At 45.4% G+C, this 15,571-nt stretch overlaps 1 protein-coding gene and 1 non-coding gene across 2 annotated transcripts; both read left to right on the plus strand.

The window, feature by feature from the left end:
- Nucleotides 1-886: 886 nt before the first annotated feature.
- LOC117864111 (chaperone protein dnaJ A6) lies at nucleotides 887-6,254 on the plus strand. The gene is made up of 8 exons (XM_034748123.2): nucleotides 887-1,044; nucleotides 1,619-1,796; nucleotides 1,876-2,041; nucleotides 2,123-2,261; nucleotides 4,933-5,066; nucleotides 5,176-5,318; nucleotides 5,444-5,642; nucleotides 5,740-6,254. Exons 2-8 carry the CDS (start codon nucleotides 1,647-1,649, stop codon nucleotides 6,066-6,068), a joined length of 1,260 nt encoding a protein of 419 aa, XP_034604014.1. The 5' UTR covers nucleotides 887-1,044; nucleotides 1,619-1,646; the 3' UTR covers nucleotides 6,069-6,254.
- A 3,704-nt stretch (nucleotides 6,255-9,958) lies between these two features.
- On the plus strand, nucleotides 9,959-10,097 carry LOC117866015 (small nucleolar RNA Z247). Its single transcript, XR_004642715.1, has one exon. It is a non-coding gene; the product is annotated as a small nucleolar RNA Z247 (small nucleolar RNA).
- Nucleotides 10,098-15,571: the final 5,474 nt, after the last annotated feature.

A 15,571-nucleotide genomic window follows, 5' to 3' on the forward strand; every position in this document is an offset into this window, starting at 1 on the left:
ATAGAGTATAGACTATTTTTTGGTATGGATAAAATTGTAATTAGCACAACATATATTATTTGGGGATTTCAAAGTCGCGATCTGCCAGAAAAACTCAAAAAGAATTTGACATGAACTAATCCTCAATTGGCCAAAACGTAATCATATCAGTGATAGCTAGTGGGAGAGGAGAGCCTTGTAGCTCTGGCAGCTGCGGCAGTGCGCGTTCTTGCCGTCGCTGTTCTTGGCGTTGAAGTACCACTGGCGATCGTGTCGAAGAGGATCCCTGCCCCGACGCCAACAGTGAGGTCGATGGTGTAGTGTCCCCTGCATGTGAGCAGCCTGACCCCTAGAGCATGTTGAGCGCGTCGTAGAGCCGCGCCAGCGCGACCCGGCCCTCGCAGCGCATGTCGGCCGCCACGATCACCGCGCCGGCGACGTGGCTCGAGAAGAAGAGGATCCATCCCGATATGAGCTCTCCGGCCAGCCCGTGAACCCCTGGGATCTCGCCGGTGAGGTTGTTGAACGATATGCTGAACTCCCGCATCTTCCGCATCCCAACGAAGGACGCCGGCAAGCTCCCGGAGAGGTTGACGAAGTCGAGGTTACTGAGGCTGCTGATCTCCGGCGGGAGAGTGAAGATCAGATCGGAGCTCATATCTTTCCCATCATACCCCTATACCACATATACTACTCATGCATACTACCTATACTACAACTTAAGGTTTTAGTAGTATACAATTAATCCCAACCGCTGGATCCTTACATACGAGTCCTTTTCGAACAGTAGTATAGTATAAGGTAGTATTGTGTACCGTAAAACATCTCCACTCGTCTACCCGTCTACCCCCGGCACCAGAGCACCCCCAAACCGATGGCCTCCACCGAACGGCCCAGATTATCTCAGCTTCCGAGCAAGCACGCGAACCGGCAATGATAGAGCAAGTGTGTATAAAGCCGCACGGCCACAGACTCAGCAAACTCTTTTTCCGTCGCGTGGGTTGAGCGGTAGTACGCTGCTCCCCTGTGTCGTCCTCGTCGTCGTCCTAGGTTCTACAGATTCAGGTACGGGTGCTGATAAAAAACTAATCTTCCATGTCTTTACTGTAATAGAGGTCGATCAGACTGCGGATACGCCTCTTCCGCGGGGGAAATCGAGTGTTTCTTCACTTGATTTGTGCCGTTCTTGGCCGTCCTGTTAGCCTTTCCGGTTGGATTTGACGCAGAGGTGGAGAGTAGTGTTGGATCGGATTTTTGGGGGAACTGAAGTTTTGGGTGCTCTTGGGAGGCATGGGAAAGTTTTTTTTTTATGCGTGGTGGTTGGGGAAGTACGGTGATCGGCTTTTTAGTTCCATAAGAATTTTTCCTTTTTATGCAGACCATTATCTAGAACATGTGGGTGATAAAGATTCTAGATTTGCTATTTTTTTTAGCGTGAGTTGGATTGCTAGACTACTAAGCTTACAAGTTTTTGAGTAGTTGGTGAACGGTGTATAACTTGTTCACATTTGTGTAGCTGAACTGCTATTGTTGCAGAGCATAAAATTGTTCACCTTTTAGTTCTGCTATAGAAATGGTTTTATAACTGGTAAATTTTATGGTGCTTTTAGCTGATCCAGTTAAGCTTACCCTTTTGCAGAATTGCAATTATCCTGTGATCCAAAGAAATGTTTGGGCGTGTGCCAAGGAGGAGCAACAACACCAAGTACTATGAGGTGCTTGGCGTCTCTAGTACTGCAAGCCAGGATGAGCTCAAAAAAGCATACAGAAAGGCTGCAATCAAGAGCCACCCTGACAAGGGTGGTGACCCAGAAAAGGTTTGACAATAAGCGACATCTGCTTACTTCAATTTGGATTGTTTGGTTTGTTCTGACCATCATTTCATTGGTTCGACAGTTTAAAGAATTATCTCAAGCTTATGAGGTGCTTAGTGACCCAGAGAAGAGGGAGATATATGACCAATATGGAGAGGATGGTCTCAAGGAGGGAATGGGAGGAGGTGGTGACTTCCATAATCCGTTTGACATATTTGAGCAGTTTTTTGGTGGTGGTTCCTTTGGGGGTAATGCAAATTATCATCTTAAGTTTCTCAATACATTTTACCCTGTATTTTTATAATTACACAAGGATTTATCATTTGTAGGAAGTAGGTCAAGAGTACGCAGACAGAAACGTGGTGAGGATGTGGTGCATTCTCTGAAGGTGTCTTTAGAAGATGTGTACAATGGGGCTACCAAGAAATTATCGTTATCACGGAATGTTCTATGCTCAAAGTGCAAAGGGTAAGTCTTCTGTAAAGTTCCATGCAGGACACCACCTCCCCCCCCCCCCCCCCCCCCCCAAAAAAAAAAAAAAAAAAAAAAAAAACACGCGCGCGAAAGAGATTTTTGAATTTTGGAATATAATTGCTAGCAGTGTTTTAAAGGCGACAAGGCAACCTTGGAAATCTGTGCACGCCTTATCGCCTAGGTGACAAGGCGGACGGTTTACCAAGGCGAGCTGGGACCGCCTGGACGCCTAGGCGACGCCTTTGAAACCATGATTGGTAGGCTGATTTAAAGGTACTAAATTCTAAATTAGCTCTGCTATACTTAAGACACCATCTAATCCTAAATTTGGCAAGGAGAATCAAACAGAAAAGTTCAGTTATAGTTCCATGTGCAATCAATCCTTGTTCAGTCACAAGTTCGGTTGTCCACTATCTACTGAGCATTGTAGTTGCTGAAAACTTTTCATCTGATTGATTCTGGTGGCAATCAGAGTTTCCTAGAATATAATCACAAGCGCGATAAAAAATCAAAAGTTAACAGGATGGGAACTTTCAGTAATCTATTTCTGTGGTAATATGATTTTTGTTTGACATGCCAAAATTCCATGCATAATTCAAGATGATGTCATCACTTGTATAACAGGCTGCTGTTATCATTCATACTCATGACATATAGAAATTTTCAAAATACACACTAAGGTATGAAACAACTCGTCCACATTGCACTGGACTATATTTGGTAATGGCACTGGGGGTTGGAAACTGCACTTGTGATGCTAATATCGGTTAGTGTCAATGCTCACATTGCATCTTGATTTGCTGAGTACTACATGAATGTTTCCCATGTAACAGATGAGATAATGATGTCACCATCAAATGAATTTGTGGCTTTTAATTTTGTTTTGTGTGAATATGTGATGTTCGTGTCTTCAAAACTTTGCTTTGTTAGACTGAAACATAGACAATGTTAGTAGTTTTGTGCAAGCGTTGCACACTTCCGCGTCCTATTATCCTTGCCTGGTTGCGGTAGTAGCTCAAATGATATTGGCAAAAGATACAGAACATCTTCCAGTGATCAGTGTGTGGAATTTAACAACAGTTACACTGCTACGTACAGAGGGGAATTTGAACGGCAAAATTGTTTGCCAACTGTATTTGGCTCTCCGCAGGCACTTAGCCTTTCAATGTTTCATTGCTCTTGTAGAAGTCTTACATCGTTAAGATCTTAAGATTTTTTTTTTGTGGAAAATTCTTAAGACATATCTGGGAAATACAAAAGAGCTTTTAGGTATGCTAGCTCAATAGCAATGACTTCCCCAGTCCATCTATGTGGTTTAGCTAGAGGGTGTCCTCAGATTCTAGTGCTGATGGTCAGGGCTCGAGACTTAGCTCTCATCTTTCAGATTTACCAAGAATCATTGCATGTGATTAGTGTTTTAGACTTTAGTTGTTCTGAAGTGTTATCATTTGCACTGTCTTGGCAGTTTTACTCTTTCCACATTTACCAACACATTAGTTTTGGCTATTTATTGATATACTTGTACCTGAGATGTGTGCTCTGATCATAAGTTTTTCACCTTAGCCTGGACAATCCTTTGAGGAGTTAATTCCACATGGGTTGTTCCCTTTCAATCCCTTCATTGTAATTCATATCTCATGTTGCTATGAAATCACAGGTGGCAACATACTTGTGTCACCCAGTAATTTTAGAAGGCACTATTTTTCCAGAAAGACAAGAGAATGTTATCCCTTGACGAAACCTCTATTAAACTTCTGCCAGCTGCTATCCATAGGGTATTCTATTTTTTTGTAAAGTGGACCACTTTTGTTCTTAAAAAATCAGCTTCTGAAAAGAACAGTACAGACATAATTTCGACAATATGCAAGCAACTTTTAGACTGGCATAATAAGGATTTTTTTTTTCAACACTATGCAAACATGCTTGGTTCTTATGTAGTTATGTAGGAGTATTAAATTGTAATAGGATCATCATATTGGGTGAATCCTGTTCAGGCGGATGTATGTAAGCCTATGTTAAAAAAATAAACTTGCAATAACCTTTTTTTTCTTTTTACTGCTTTTATAAAAGATTAATCCAATGGACAGCCAGTTTTGCTCCTTTTTAAATATGAAAACAAGGGTAGTGCTCCTTCCCAATAAAAATTCACCGGTATGCAGCAAGCCCCCATGGATTATTCAGTACCTGCACCTATCATCCAATGTTAATTGACTTTCATCTATTGACCCTCAGTCAGTTTCTTATGTCCTAGTTAAGCTGGGTGCCTGGGATAATCCTCATTTTGTTTGAATCAAATTTTTCGCTACCAGCACGATTTATCCCTGTACAGTAATCCTATACTGTCAATGCCAAGTGGGGTTACACTAAACCCCTTAGGTCAGAATCGAATTAAATCATCACTCCCCTTTAAACAATGAAACCAAGCCCATGCAAGTTCCCCCTATCACTAACCCGTTCAAGCCTACCTGAAGTAACTTGTTTATTTTACGCATTTTAGGCAGAGTTTGCTAAATTTTTTAAGGTAACAATGCTATCCTGCAATGATCTGCTTAGTTTTTCTTGAAGAGCAAGGAAGGACCTATGCCAATACTTCTTTTTCCATGTTTCTACATCAGGGTCTAACATTATGTCTCACTTTTCTGTTGCTTCTTCTCCCTATTTTCAGAAAAGGAACCAAGTCTGGAGCACCTGGAACATGCTATGGTTGTCATGGTATAGGAATGAAGACTATAACAAGACAGATAGGATTAGGCATGATCCAACAGATGAATACTGTTTGCCCTGAATGTACAGGATCAGGTATGCTACTCTTGTTCCATTTCTGCATCCATTGAGTGTTTTGTGTCTTCCTTCAGAATGCATTTTGGTTTATCTAATTTTGTGATTGTAATCTTGTATCATCAATCAGGTGAAATCATTCGTGAAAGGGACAGATGCCCAAGCTGCAGAGCCAACAAAGTTGTTCAAGAGAAGAAGGTTCTTGAGGTTCATATTGAGAAAGGGATGCAACATGGCCAAAAGATTGTATTCCAGGGCGAAGCTGATGAAGCTGTGAGTTCAGTCTGCACCTTTCCTATAGCCATAAGATGCAGGCATATACACATCCACTGAGTTATTCATAACTGCTTTCGCCGATATTTGACTAATATTGCAATATGTCTTCTATGCCATTGCAGCCTGACACAGTGACAGGAGACATTGTTTTTATCTTGCAAGTTAAAGAGCATCCAAGATTCAAGAGGAAATATGATGACCTGTTCATTGAGCACACAGTTTCTCTGACGGAAGCTTTGTGTGGGTTCCAGTTCATTCTGACCCATCTTGACGGTAGGCAACTTCTAATCAAGTCCAATCCTGGTGAAATTATTAAACCCGGTATGTTCCCAGTTTTTGGTTTTCCAACAAGTCTTTGGTCTCTAAATTCTAATAGGTTAGACTTTTACAAATGGCTTACACGCTTTTGTTCGAAAAGGTCAACACAAGGCTATAAACGACGAGGGTGTGCCACAGTATGGCCGGCCCTTCATGAAGGGCCGTCTCTTTGTGGAATTCAACGTCGAGTTTCCTGAATCTGGCACACTCTCCCCTGACCAATGCCGGGCGCTTGAGAAGGTGCTGCCACAGTTGCCTAGGGGACGTCTGTCAGACATGGAGGTGGATCAGTGCGAGGAGACCATAATGCACGATGTCAACATAGAAGAGGAGATGAGGCGTAGGAAGTACCAAAGGCAGCGGGAAGCCTACGAAGACGTCGACGAGGATGAGGATGCTGGGCCAAGGGTGCAATGTGCCCAGCAGTAAGAAGCAAGAAGATGTTTAACGCTCTGTCTGTCTATCATAAGCCATAATAAACCCCCACACAGATTTAATTAGTTGTTGGTGTATGAGAAATTAAAGTATTAGCGAGTCTCTTACATTGTCTGAGGGGGTGTTTGGATCCATGGACTAATTTTTAGTTCGGGTCAACATCAGATGTTTGGATACCAATTAGAAGGACTAAACATAAACTAATTATAAAACTAATTGCATAAGTCGCGGACTAAACATAAACTAATTATAAAACTAATTGCATAAGTCGCGGCTAATTCGCGAGACGAATCTATTAAGTCTAATTAATTCATGATTAATACATATTTACTGTAGCATCACATGGTCAAATCATGAACTAATTAGGCTTAGTAGTAGCCTACTAAGCCTTCATTTATGTAATTGGTTTTGTAATTAATTTATATTTAATACTCCTAATTAGTATCTAAACATTCAACATGACAGGGACTAAACTTTAGCCCCACATGATAGGGACTAAACTTTAGTCCCGTGAACCAAACATGGCCCCGAATCTTCTTATTGTCAGGGTCAGAGTAGTATAAGGGATACACAAGCAGTTGCCAGCTAGGCATCTATACTGGTCAAAGTATCTTGAGTTTCTGTGCGAGCATACGGTGACAGTGCGGCTTGGTTAGGACTTGGGAGTGAGGTTTGTCAAACTTTGCGTTGCTGCTATCTTTGGTGCAATGGGCATGTTGCTGGGTCTTTGTCAATGTCAACATTTGAGATGTCAAGAGTCTGAAACTGGAGCACGGATGTATGTGAAACAGCCGATAAAGTCCATGATCGCTTACATGCAAGAATCTGATTTTGTGGTTCATAGCTGGGAAGCCTCTAAGAAAGGTTGGGCAGAACTCCAGAAACTAGCTGGCTGCTGTTGACCATATAGTGGAAACCACATCACTATCGTTTCTTTCCTTTTCCTGAATGGTGAAGTCAAAGTTCTGGTACCTCGCAGATCATATGATGCAGTAGCAGTAGTACGTTCGTGGCTCTGTGTTTCGTTAACTGTCACTTTCGCCGCCTTAATACGATTGACATACCCAATTCATGAATTAGCTGCTGTAATCCCGATTGAGCCACATCTAAGCTGCCTGCACCCACTGGAAATCCTATGCCGCTATCGTTCCTGCTCTTTCTTGTGCCCAGCTGCTTGTGCTTCTGCATCACCCCGTGGAGATCCACCGTTTGTCTCCGTCGCCAACTCGCCATTGGTACCCTCTGCCTCTGTTGCCAGACACGCGTGCCTGAAAATCTCCACAGTTTTAAGTTTTAACCGCTAGCAGGTCTCATGTAGTAGCCATGGTCATTGTCATTGCCGCCAGTTGCAGGAGGGAAACGCATGCGAGAACAGCGCAGCCACGCATCCATTGCTGTTGCTGCACCGAGAGAGGCTGCGCCGTACTGAGAGTAGGAGGAGCTGAACGTATACGACGCCTCTTGACCTTTCCTAGTTTCTCAACCCACACCCAATCCGAGATCACTAGCTGTTCTTGCGTGTGGACAAGCTACTGCCGGTACTGTACAACACTACTACTCCATTGATCGTGGCGCCGGACACGAGTTGGTTAGGGTTTTCCTGGTTTCAAGAACGATAAGAAAGTTGGGCTGCGGCTTAAAGGCTCCATTGATGGCTGTCAAGGCTCAAGGTTTTCCATTGCTTTGCTCGTCATGAGCAGCGATAAAAAAGACGTACGGCGTCGCATGGCATCGCATCGGCAACCGGCGCCTTAAACTAGAGCCCGTTACAGCCTGTTGCGTTGACAGGCCGGTGTTGATGCGCCCCCCCATCCCAGCTCGATCGGTCAGCCGGACGTCATCGGGGACGGTTAATTACGCGCCGAGATTAGTAAAGTAAACCCTGGTAGCATCGAGCCAACACAAGGCGTTTGACTCCGAGAGTATTATAGGACTTGGCACTGTTGCGGCAGTAAGGCAGAGGGGTATAGTAACGTGTGGTTACTGTTCCCGGGCATGAGCTTGACGGGGCTCGCCCCATTTGCGTTGCGGGCGAACCAACCGATGCGGTAATCTGCTGTTAGGACAGGGTGCTTGGTTAGCATTGATGGCTCCTGCCCTTGGCGTAAGCTGGAGTAATAACTCCTGTTCTTGGTACCACTGCGAGCTGAGTTTTTATATATTTGCCCACGCCCGTCTGTTACTCTGTTCCTGAAACTGTAATTTTTTTTTTGATCGAGAATTCATCCTGCTTTTATAGAAAGCGAAAACCTGAACCTGTGAATTACTACCGGGGAGACTATGTGCCGGCGCCAGAGTAATTTTTTTAAGTTAAATCCCGTAAGCTGAGCTGCACCTGTACATGATTCGTACTTCCATTAGTTAAATGGTTTAATTATTGGAAAAGCATCATATATACTTACCGGAAGCAGCAGTAAATTAGCGCGGTTCCGTACAGGTTACGTTTACGGCTGGTTTTTTACTCCCATCGTGCAGCATCAGAGTCTCTGATAGTTGACTCAACCGCTACATGCTCCGTAAGATAACATGCATGGCTAATACAATATGCAGATCAGTAGTATGACATACAGTTTTATTAATTGCATTCGTGTTGGGAGACGTAAATATATTGTCCACAAAATAGTGCTTGACTGCTGGTCATCCTTGTTAACTTCCCATGACATACTGAACAAAATCAAAATGCCTCAGATTTTGTCCCATTTTACTGCTCCGACTGAAGCCCGGACCAGGGACCTGATACGGAAGTTAGTTGGACTTAGACGCACGGGCCGACTTGGACGGCGAATCGTTACTTGCAAAGTAGGAGCTAGACACGTCGAGCCCATCCACTGGACTAGCACTCTAGCAGCGTGCACGTAGGTAGCAGCTAGTACACCGGAATCGTCGAAGAGTAGTTGCAGTAGCAGTACTGTAGGCTGTAGCAGTAGCTGTAACTGTAAATGCGTTGGACAAGCGGACAAGCTCTATAATGACGTAGAAGTAATGCGTACCGCGACAGTACGGGTACCGCCCACCCGCTGAGGCGCTGGTTAGCTCGGGCCTCGTTCGGTGCAGCGACACACGGCTACAGTCGCCGGCCGGTCAGGTTAGGCAGGCAGGCTCGCAGAGTAATTCCATTTCGACATACTGATGCGTGTTAGATAGCATACGATGCATATGATGCATGTAACAAACTTATAGAGATCCGGTGAAATATCTTTGGCAAGTTGTTGTAGGTTAAATGTAACTATATCTTCTAAATTTGTACGGTCAAAGATATTCCCTTATAACCTATATATTGTAATCCTCTTGTGTTGTTCATCGATTAACACGCAATCGTTGCACCCTTGGAGCTAGGGGCAACGTTCAACCACGCACAGCGCCTCTGATATTTTACATGGTAATCAGAGCCAAGGATAGATCCATGGCGTCAAGCTCGAGCGTCTCCAATCCGCTACTTGGTGTGCATATCACCGAGAAGTTGAACAAAACCAACCATGCACTCTGGAAAGCGCAGGTGCTCACTGCTATACGCGGTGCACGAATGGAAGGCCATATCACCGGCAAGACCAGTGCTCCCGTTGCTTGAGGTCGATGAGAAGGAGGCCAACGACAAGAACGCCAAGGTGCCAAATCCGACATATGTGGAGTGCTACGCTCAAGACCAACAAGTCCCTGGGCTGATCTTCACATCGGTGGGGAAAGAAGTCCTCGCCCAGATCTCAGCCGCAACAACAGCTGCTCAAGCATGGCAGGAAGTGCAGGGCATGTTCACGGCCCAAACTTGGGCAAGGACAATGAACGTGCGCCTTGCAATGAGTACTACAAAGAAAGGTAACCTGTCAATCACTGATTACTTCACCAAGATGAAGGGATATACAGATGAGATGGCGGCAGCCAGAAGGCCGCTTGATGATGAAGAAATCACCTCCCACATCTGCAACAACCTCGACTCCGAGTTCAATCCAGTGGTGTTAGCCCTTGTCACAAGGGTTGAGCCAATCATAGTGGTCGAGCTCTACTCGCAGCTCCTCATGTTCGAGACAAGGCTCAAGCTTCTGGACGGCTCGAGCGGCTCAGGCTCTTCCGCCAACTTCACCAACAAAAGAGGCCGCAGCTCGTCAGGAGGTCATGGACCGAACTGCGGACGTGGCCCTGGTCACGGACGCGGCAACCAGGGGCAGCAGCATCGCCCTAGTTACAACACCAACCAGCAGCGCTCGTCGGGGAACTCCACCGACACCCGCCCCCTCTGCCAGGTGTGCTTCAAGAAGGGGCATCTCGCCTCTGAATGTTGGCATCGCTACGATGAAACCTACGTCCCCGATGAGAGATTGGTCGCTGCAGACATGGGCACCTACAGTGTAGATACCAACTGGTATACTGACACTGGGGCGACGGATCACGTTACAAGAAATCTTAAGCAACTCTCCATCAAAGACAAGTACAAGGGCAATGACCACACCCACACGGCGAGTGGTTCAAGTATAGAGATCAAACACATTGGCCATACTATTGTTCCAACCCCCTCTAGAAATTTACATCTAAAGAATGTTCCTCATGTTCTACAAACCGCCAAAAATCTTGTCTCTGTTCATCATCTTGCTAAAGATAAATCAACTTTCCTTGAGTTTCATTCTGATTATTTTCTTGTTAAGGATCAGGCAACGAAGACCACGATCCTTAGGGGATATGACACAAAGGACTCTACCCACTTCCTTCAGCTCCTTCAATAAAGCAGGCCTTCGGAGTAGTCAAGCCATCTCTTGCACGGTGGCATAGTCGTTTGGGTCACCCATCGTTTCCTATTGTTACTAGAATTGTTAGCAGCAATAATTTGTCATGCTTAGTAAAATCGAATAAAGAATCAGAGGCAGTTTGTGATGCTTGCCAGAAAGCAAAGAGTCATCAGCTTCCTTATCCTAGATCATCTAGTGAGTCTAGTTTTTCCTTGGAACTTGTTTATTCAGATGTTTGGGGTCTGCATCCAATTCCGTTGGAGGAAAAAATATTATGTTAGCTTCATTGATGATTATAGCAAGTTTACTTGGATTTACCTTCTCAAATATAAATCTGAAGTATTTCAAAAGTTCCAAGAGTTCCAAACTATGGTTGAAAGATTATTTGACAGAAAGATTATTGCCATGCAAATTGACTAGGAGGAGTTTATCAAAGGTTACACACCTTTTTTGATAAAATCAGCATATCTCATCATGTCTCTTGCCCTCATGTACATCAGTAAAATGGCTCGTAGAGCACAAGCACCGTCATATAGTTGAGGTTGGCCTAGCGCTTCTTGCTCATGCATCCATGGCTCTCAAGTTTTGGGATGAGGCTTTCTTATCAGCCACCTATCTCATAAATCATGTTCCTAGCAAGGTGATTGATTACACGACTCCCTTAGAACATCTCTTCAAACAAAAACCTGACTACTCGGCATTGAGAACCTTTGGTTGTGCTTGCTGGCCCAATCTACGACCATATAATCGACATAAGCTAGAGTTTCAATCTAAGCAATGTGTTTTTCTTGGATATAGCCAACTCCATAAAGGATTTAAGTGCCTAAATGTATCATCTGGTCGGGTATATATCTCTAGGGATGTCATCTTTGATGAAACAATTTTTCCCTTCTCAAAATTACATGACAATCTCGGTTACGTACAAAAATTTCCCTCCTCCCACCATATTTGTTCAATTTTCCAGTCTCATCCTCTGGGGCGGAACATATAGATGGACCGGTGTTTGATTCTCCTAACCATATTGATGAAACTGGTCAAATTTTCGAAGAAATTGCTGCAGGAATCGGCACATATGATGACACAAACGGAGATGAGCCGGGCACAGGACATGAAGAAGATCATGCACTCTCTAGCTACTGCACCTGCCGCGGGATCTGTGCTGTATCTGTCTCGAAGTCCTAGCAGGATAGCAACGCCATCCAGTGCCCTTGCGGGTGAATCTGTGCACGCTACGTCCTCCACTCCGCTCAGTCGCGTAGCGCCAGCACCAGCTGGTGTCGCGGTGCCCCACTCCTCGGATGTGTCGCGGCTGCAGGCGCGGGAGGAATCTCTGGGCGGGAATCAAGGGCTGGTGGATCCTCTACACCGAGTGATGATATAGAGGCTAAATCTTCTATGCCAGCAGCTGTCCAGACTGCCAGGGAACCATCTAAAGGCACAAATACACGCCCCAGGACTCGCCTGCAAAGTGGTATACATAAAGAGAAGGTATATACTAATGGGACTGTTCTTTTACTTCTTCCGGTCAACCACATAATCTAGAAGAAGCATTGACCAGTAAAGATTGGAAGCTGCTATGGATTCTGAATATATTGCTCTCACGAAAAATCAAACATGGAATTTAGTTCCACCTAAAAAGGTATTAATGTTATTGATTGTAAATGGGTTTACAAGGTTAAGAGAAAAGCTTGTGAGAGTCTAGATAGATATAAAGCTCGCTTGGTTGCAAAGGGGATAGATTATGGAGATACCTTTAGTCCTATTGTTAAAACAGCTACTATCATAATTATTTTATCTCTTGCTGTATCTAGAGGATGGAAACTTCGACAGTTGGATGTACATAATGCTTTCCTGCATGGAATACTGGAAGAAGAGGTATGTATGAAGCAGCCCCCTGGATATGAAGACAAAGCATCACCTGGGTATCTATGCAAGTTAGATAAAGCTTTATATGGCCTTAAGCAAGCGCCGAGAGCATGGTACTCCAGGTTAAGTACAAAGCTACAAGAGTTTGGTTTTAAAGCATCTAAGGCCGATACTTCGTTATTCTTCTATAGCAAGGGGGAGATCACAATATTTATACTCATCTATGTAGATGATATTATTGTTGCTAGCTCCAGCCAGGAAGCTTTTCAAGTGTTGATGCAGGATCTAAGGAAAGAATTTGCTGTAAAAGATCTTGGTGAGCTTCATTATTTCCTCTGCATAGAGGTAAAGGATATACATAATGGTATTATCTTAACTCAAGAAAAGTATACTAATGATGTATTGCAACGTGTTGGCATGAAGGATTGTAAACAGGTAGCTACACCGCTGTCGACTTCAGAAAAATTATCTCTATATGAAGGTAATTTACTTGGACCGAGTGATGCCACAAACTACAAAAGTGTGGGTGCTTTACAGTACTTGACATTGACTAGACCAAATATATCATATTCAGTTAACAAGGTTTGTCAATTTTTACATGCACCAACTAATGTTCATTGGATGGCTGTGAAAAGAATTCTGAGATATTTGAAACATACAACCAAGGTTGGATTAAAGATCTGCAGGTCGTCTTCACTACTTTGTAAGTGCATTCTCAAATACGGATTGGGTTGGCTGTTTAGATGATCGCAGGTCTACTGCAGGATTTGTAGTATATTTGGGTTCTAATCTTGTGTCTTGGAGTACTCGTAAACAGGCGATGGTGTCCAGGTCAAGTACAGAGGCCGAATATAAAGCTGTGGCCAATACAACAGCTGAGGTAATGTGGATTCAAACATTACTGTATGAATTGGGGATACAATCACCAAAGACGGCTAAATTATAGTGTGATAATATTGTTGCTAAGTATTTGTCTTCCATGCACGTACAAAACATATAAAAGTTGATTATCATTTTGTACGTGAAAGGGTAGCGAAGAGGCTACTTGATATTGAGTATATCTCTACGAAAGAACAGGTTGCAGATGGCTTCACCGAACCTATTTCATTTCGGCAGCTGCAAGAACAATCTCAACCTTGGAAGGTCAGATTGAGGAGGAGTGTTAATAGCATATGATGCGTGTAACAAACTTATAAAGATCAGGTGGAATATCTTTGGCAAGTTGTTGTAGATTCGGTCTTCAGTAGATAGAAGTGTTTGAATGTAACTATATCTCTTAGATTTGTACGACCAAAGATATTCCCTAATGACCTATATATTGTAACCCTCTTGTGCTGTTTTGGCACATCAATTAACACGCAATCGTTGCACCCTTGGAGCTAGGGCAACGTTCAACCACGGCGCCTCTGATCTTTTACAATGCGATCACCCGATCACTGTCTCGCTGTTGATCCTACGCTAGCCCGAATGGGATCACCCACCCTTAACCGCGTACTACACGGCTTCACTTCACCTATTACATTGCAGGCCTCGCAACCACAGGTACGCGCGCGGCCGGCCGGTGACGGGCCGCCGGCCGGCGCGCGCCCGGTGGCCGATCGCTGATGCTTGCGGCCGAAGCGCGCCCGCTGGTCCCCGTTCCCTCCTCCCCTCTCGCCGAGCGCGACGCGCCGCCGCGAGGCTGATTGGACGACCGAGCTAGCGATCGATCCTCGCGGGGTTCTCGGCGTGCGGGATCACGGCCAATCTGCCTGAAAACGAACCATCGGCAGGGCTCCACCGGCACCACCACCACCGGTTGGCATCAGCTGGCCGCGCGCGGCTCGGCGCGCGCGCCGCAGGCTCCACGCTCACGTGGCTCCTCGATCGATTCGGCTGGTCCTGGCCTGGCCTTCTCGCGCGGCACGACTCGTGGTGGCTTGGCTAGCTGCACATGGGGAACCGCAGGTCAAAGGGTCAAAGCCGCGCATGCCATGCACGAACGGAACGTGCCGCACGGGCACTGTGGCCTTGCCCAGTTGCCCGGAAGAGAGCATCGGCGACCGTGGAGTGCGGGTGGGCGCACGGGAGTCGTGCAAGGAAAATGCTCCCCGGCGAGTACAGGCACAGTAAAATCCATTAGAGACCTGTACTGGCTAGCGCTAATCCAGTGCGCCCACTCTCGTGATAAACTACTCTTACCGGAGTTTCGTTTGAAATCTGAAACCAGGACAGTACCGTGTGTCCAGTTGCGGCGCGCTACACGAACACTCACCGCACCGGCGTTGGCTTGACAATCTGGGTGGCAATGGCAACACGAATGCGTGCAAGGAATCTCACTGCTAGCGACTGCATTCAATTCGTCCCCTCCGTTCTATGTGAACTTGAGGACGATCTGGGTAGGAAAGGCCTTACATTTCTGGTAGAGCGGCAGCACCCGTTTTGACCTGCGCTGAGCCCCGCTGCCGCTGGAGTTTATGGAGCTGTACAATACATACAACAGCCTCGAGAGGATCGACGAAGCGTAGAGAGACCACACCCAGAACCGTATACGTACACGTTCCAATCAGCCGGAACTGAAATTCGGCGAGGATGGTGGAGCCCTGACCTAACTCCCATCCTTTCCAACCTCGTTCCGGCCGTCACAGCTCAGAGAGCCTCAGACTGAAAAAAAAAAACAGAACGGGGAAGTCAAAGGCGAGACCAGACAAAACCGAAGCCAAATTGAGCTCCTGAATGGCGGAATGAGTCGCGACCGGATGGGATTCCGGCGAGATGCTGGCCGGAACTTGTCCAGCTTGACACCCCCTCCGCTCCGCTTGTCGTCAGGTTGGGCGCCCGGGCAATACGCCGACCGGCAGCCATGCACCCACGAATCCACGATGGGCCAGCACAATATTTGCAAATCAGCCTGCAGGGCATGAGCATTTTGTA

Source organism: Setaria viridis, chromosome 7, assembly GCF_005286985.2.
Source record: "Setaria viridis chromosome 7, Setaria_viridis_v4.0, whole genome shotgun sequence".
Taxonomy (NCBI): Eukaryota; Viridiplantae; Streptophyta; class Magnoliopsida; order Poales; family Poaceae; genus Setaria; species Setaria viridis.